Source organism: Mytilus californianus, unplaced genomic scaffold (genome assembly GCF_021869535.1).
Source record: "Mytilus californianus isolate M0D057914Y unplaced genomic scaffold, xbMytCali1.0.p SCAF_6, whole genome shotgun sequence".
Lineage (NCBI taxonomy): Eukaryota > Metazoa > Mollusca > Bivalvia > Mytilida > Mytilidae > Mytilus > Mytilus californianus.
In genome coordinates, this window is record NW_026262712.1 from 91602859 (window position 1) to 91608915 (window position 6057).

General features: G+C 30.5%; 1 protein-coding gene across 1 annotated transcript; it reads left to right on the forward strand.

Annotated features, from left to right (window-relative positions):
• The first annotated feature begins 1537 nt into the window (after nucleotides 1–1537).
• On the forward strand, nucleotides 1538–5181 carry LOC127706364 (NADH dehydrogenase [ubiquinone] flavoprotein 3, mitochondrial-like). The gene is made up of 3 exons (XM_052210944.1): nucleotides 1538–1657; nucleotides 4246–4360; nucleotides 4910–5181. Exons 1-3 carry the CDS (start codon nucleotides 1610–1612, stop codon nucleotides 5035–5037), a joined length of 291 nt encoding a protein of 96 aa, XP_052066904.1. The 5' UTR covers nucleotides 1538–1609; the 3' UTR covers nucleotides 5038–5181.
• The last annotated feature ends 876 nt before the right edge of the window (nucleotides 5182–6057 follow it).

Consider the following 6057-nt stretch of genomic DNA (forward strand, 5'->3'; position numbering starts at 1 on the left):
CAATTTTTGTATATATATTAAGATGAACTTTTCTGAAATTTTAAACTGGCTGTTCAGTGTTTAGTTGTCAATGTGTTTTTGTGGAGTGTGGTTTTCTAGTTCTTTCAGCTGGTCATTGACTTGCGATTTTGATTGCTAGTTCTGTATATAATTTATTTAGATATATAAATGTTTAGGTTTGTTGATTAAGAGTTACATGAAAGCTTGCAATGCGAATCAATAACATATAATTGTAAACAGCAATAGATATTAAGTTTCAGTGAAAATGATGTTGTTCTACTTTAAGAGTGTGCGTTATACACCATGCTTTTAAAATTTTGTTCACTTTACTTGTTGAAAATTTAAACATTTACAAAAAAAAAGCAAATTTTTCTTCAGTTTACCGAGTTTCGGGAAGTATTCTATCAGAGCTGTCTTCTCATATCTTATTCATATTTCAGTCCTTACTTTGAAATCAAGCTCGGTGAACTTAACCTTTTATAATTTTTTTTAAATAGCACGATATACTCTACATTTTGACGAAGTATGACAACTATGTCTTTTTTGTTTGTTTATTTGACCGAAAATTAAAAGAAAAAGAATTTCAAAGCCTGCAAAGAGTCGAAAATGAATATTACTTTCGTTAAATGCCGTTCATTCTGACAGCAAAGACCAAGGAAGATTACAAAACCGACAGCCCTCCGGATCCTTTGAACTCTTTCAATGCTGTCTATATATGTTGTAAGTAAGGGTTCCAAACTGAGCAAGCATACTCTAGTGATGGTCTTCTAGGGACTTGTATGCCACTCTTTATTAATGGATGTTGAGATAATTGTAGGTGCCTCCTTAGAAAGCCATGAGTGCTATTAGCTTTCTTGTATATATATTGTTAACGTGTACATCCTATTTAAGGTTAGAACTGATGGTTATACCCAGATATTTTAATATTGTAACATTTTCTAAAGAGTGGTTGTGCAATGTGAAGTTAAATGTGATTTTTTTTTTATCTCTGGTGACTGATTGATATTACAATACACTTATATGGGTTGAATGCCATTTTCCTTGCCCGGTAGTTTCCCCGTGTTGCTAATTTGTCTAGATCTTTTTGTAATATGGATGCATCAGAATTTTATTTCATTGCAAAATCACTATGGTGTCCTCTGCAAATAAAATACAAGACAATAACTCGGTCCGGCGAACTGACCCCTGTGGAATCACATGAACCTAGTGGCGATCGACTGACTCTTGTATATTTACCATGAGACCTAATATAATTAGTCCTATCCATAAGACCGCAAGTTCATGTTTTCTATTCCACGTTTATAGTCTGACTTAAAATAGCTTTTTATTTCGAAAAAAAAGAAAAAATATCAGCCTAAAAGCCTGATACATAATATATTGACTATTCCCAGTAAAAACGTAGAAAAAACGAAAAGAAAATCCGAAGTCTCTGCTATAGGACTACTAATATGAAAGATCCCGATTAACAGACAGATCAATACAATATTACATTGATATGCGTATATTGCTCGTATCTTCACCTATGTTACGTCTAAATTTAGTCAATCCCTTTTGTAACTCTTTGGAATTTGCCTCAGTGCACAGCTACCTACCCGAAATATCGAAAGGCATGGCCTCCTTAACCAGAAATTTGACAAGCTATTCTTGCGTTTTACGAGTATGTGTAATATATATTGATACATTATATCATTCTATTTTATCACGAGATTAACTAAAACTGCACTTTCTCTTTTCCATGTTTGTTGAACAGGTAGAAACACCATCATTTGACTTTTACCATGGCATGCATTTGGATATAAAAAGTCAACCTTGGAATTATGTTTTTGTACAGTACCTCGTTTTGTATTTATCATTGAATTATCTAAAGTCATATGACATAGCTCGCAAATGTATTAATACAATGGAAAACTTTTTTTTACTTGGTGTTCCTGATTGGAAGCATTTACATAGAACTGAGGCTAATACATAATTTTTTGAAGGGACATGAAACTTCTAATAGTATTCAACAATAACTGAATTTTTCAGTTACTCATTTACTTATAACTTTTGATCTACAGTAGATAGAATTATTCTGTAAATTATTTCTCAAAGAAGAATTATTATGGACTAATATGATGCATTTTAAAAGAAAAAATGAAAAATAGAATATGTTTAAAAAAAAGAATGCAAGTGGTGCATATTTTACTTGTAAAATCTGTGCTATATTTATCTGTAATTAATCAATAATTGGGTCACAATTATCAGTGATTCCCTTGAGACAATAAGCAAAATTGCATAACTTTAACTTGTTAATTACCTGGTTTAAACTCATCAAAATTCAATACAATTTATATATATGTTTATTCCACATTTTATTGTCTTTTTAACCATGTTTACATAACATTTTATTTGTATATTCAAGGATTTGTATAATACTATACAAATCCTTGATATATTTAGATACAGGAAATGTATGATTTTAAAAAAGAATAAACCCCATTTAATTAAAAAAGTTGGTGACTAATATTCTTTGGAAAAAATGCATGGTAAGTGCATTTTACTGTAAGGGTATAAAACAAAAAGTCAATAAAAAAATAAATTGCTGCACCCTATGAAAAGTCTCCTTTTCAACCATATAAAATTATTGATGATAAAATAATAGGAATTAAAGAAAATGTAAAAACCAAGCACCTTCTAAAATTAAAGTATTTGAAAATTTGCTTTGATAATGAAAATTTCTCCAACTTTGGACACCAGAATAAAAACTTAATGAAATTATGGAAATGAAAATTAGCTCTCTACACCCTACAATCATTAATCTTCAACATGTTCAATGTCATATTTTTTTTTATCAATATCATATTTTTTTTATCAATATCAATTGTAAACTAATGTTGAACAGAGAAATGCCTCCAAAAACAACCATTTACAGGTAAAAATAATTTAGTTCCATGTCCCTTTATCTTATTAGTCCCAGAGTAGAAGAAGAATTGACAGTCATTTAAATAAATTCAGGGTTTGGGTAGGGCAACATACATACATGATGCAGTACTTATTGTCGTTCTTTTCAGAGAGAAAATTGTTGCCTTTCATACAATGTTCTTTAAAATATGTGTCAAGTACCAGTTACTGGTCAGAGATTCATAGTTCACAACAAAATGCAAGTCACTAGTGTGTTGTGATTTTTTAGAGTTATATTTTATTGGTGCAAGGGACAGTTAATTGTCAATCTGTTTACACATAAATAATCGAAATGTCCACTTGATTCATACACTTATGTCATACTTTTCTATTGTGTAGCAATTGAAGAAAAGGTCTGTCAAATGAAACAAAACATGATCATTCTGCCTGTAAACTTCTACACTTTATAAACCTGAACACATGATCATTCTGCCTGTAAACTTCTACACTCTTTAAAGCTGAACACATCAATAATTTATGTCTCTTTAAATCAACAGACAAAAATGCCGTATACACATTTATAATAAAGTACTGTATTGAAGAGAAGCAAAACATTTGATTTTGTAACTGGCCCTACAACACTAAAGCAATGTAGGGCCTTGCTAATACATGTGCCATCCAACTGTTCTATACGGAAAACTTATTAAAAAAATTCATTGATCAATCTAGATTTTCAACTTAAAATGTACCTATTTTAAATATCAATATACAAAATTAATGTACATGACTTTTGTATTTAATTTTCTTTTGGAACTAAAATATATACACTTCTCATGGTTACAGTCTGTCCGTGAGTTATTCCCATTTTGGCTTTTTTGATGATTGACTTAAATGAAAGAAATTTAAAGAATAGCTTATTTAACATATAGGAGTAACAGCAAAGACTCCTATACTCAGAAATAAAATAATGTTTTTGGGTAAGGTTATCAGTCGTCTCCACAGGCCCTTAAGGTATTGTGGTGCTACATTTTTCTACCACAGTGATAACACTACAGTCTATAAATTTTTTTTTAAAGAAAACGACATAGTTTAAACACCGACCGCAAAGAGGACCCCAAAATGAACTGTCACACAAAAAGACATATTCACATTACTGTTTGCTAAATATGGAAGCAGAGTAACAGGAGACTTTTATTTGTACAAGTACTAATATAGCAAAAATTCATTTGTGTACCTGTTATTTGTACAATAGTTGGCTGATTGCAGGATAAAAGTAAATATTTCGAAAATATCAATAAAACAGCAAGCCAACATAAGTTTTTTTTAAATATATATTTATGTAATTGCATGCAATTTACATTACAGGGATATTTGCCAAGGCTATACAGTACTGGTACAAAAGGTGGAGATCAAGATCCTTCCAAAGAAAAGAAACCTGCCAAGAAAGAAACTGTTGCAAAAGCTAAAGAACCTAAGACTGGTATGATTAAGATTTACCATATTAGTAATATAGGTCATATGCATTTTCTAAGTTTTCATTGGTTTAATAGACCAGCGTAGAATCAAGCTTTTAACACTTAACTTATAAAACCCTCTGACCCTTTTACGTTGTAAATAGAGGTTAAACTGTTTAAACAGACACAACAGAGTACAAACAAACATAATGGCTCACAAAAACTAAGCCCACTTATTACTTAAAACAGATAAATAAAAAAAATATCAAACTTTTTCTTCAAATGATATTTCCTGATAATAAAGAAGCTTCAGTCCAACTTTCATAACCTTCTTTATATATCTACATTTGAATTGTTGAAATTCAATGGGTCCAAGACTCATCATGCAAGTACTGGTAGCAAAACACAGTAGTTGGAGATCTTCACATTCTGAACAATTCTGCCACATCTAGATTTTCTCTATCCAAAACAGTTTTAGGTATAAAGGACAAACTCTTATAGCATTTTACACAAATGTATATTTTTTAGGGATTTTGAAATATATATTATAATATTTGATATCATATTTTTTTCAGAGCCTTTTGACAACTCCGAGTATAAATCAATAGAGTATTACCAGTATAATGACTTGTCCTATTATGATATAGACAATGACATGTCAGAGTTTAGGCTACCACAACAGTCTAAATTTGTTCCAGCTTAGTAACAAGTGTGTGTTGTGTCTGTTATAGAAGTGCTTACAGTTAATGAGACCTTATGCTGTCTACAAAACAACATATATGTAACATGAACTGAAAGAGCTGATTTATTCGTTATGTTAACATTTATATATTAAAGTATGAAATTTTTTTTTTTTCTACTATTAATACTGTTTTGTCGTTGTCAGATGACTGAATACATTAAGAAGATGTGGTATGCTTGCCAATGAGACAACTATCCAACTGAGACCAAAATGAAGCAGATGTAAACAATATATCACTGTATGGCCTTCAACTATCAGCATAACCCATATATAGTATTATTGAATCAGTTTCTTTTATTAGAGTAAAGGAATTGTCATTACTAAGCATCCTCTGATTTCTGTAAACTATAGCTCATTTCATTATAATTGTCATATTCATCGAAAATTTGATAAAGGATGATTTTCATGATTAACCTTTGAAACTCAATTAAATTACCGGTAGTGAAGCATTAACTTAAGGTCAATGATCTACTTTTGTTGGAAAACTGACAGACTCTCAAACATGTGTTTCCATAATATACTTGACTGTAACACTGTATCAAAAAGACTAAACCCTGTTGTAAAACTTGAATCTGGTTAGTGAAACATAAAAAAATTGTTGTGTAGTGAGCTAGCAGATTATCCTTCATACATTTCTTTTCTAACTTAACTGAATCTTGATATAAGTCAATAAATGAAGTATATAGAATAGGAAAACCTACTTTCAGACTCTAAAAAAGCATTTCTACACGAAGTAATATAACTGGATTACACAGCACCTAAGGATTGGTCTAGGAAAATTATATTTCTTATATGACAAAAGGTGTGAAAAGATGGATCAATGAATGGCTGCTTAATGTCCAATTGCAAATATTACATGCATATACCGAGTAAAAGAAGATGCCTTATTTTGAGTTATAAATAGACAATGTTGTGTCCTAGGCCAATTTTTTCTAGCTGACTTGGTAACCATCTCACGGAAAACATGACACATTATTCCAA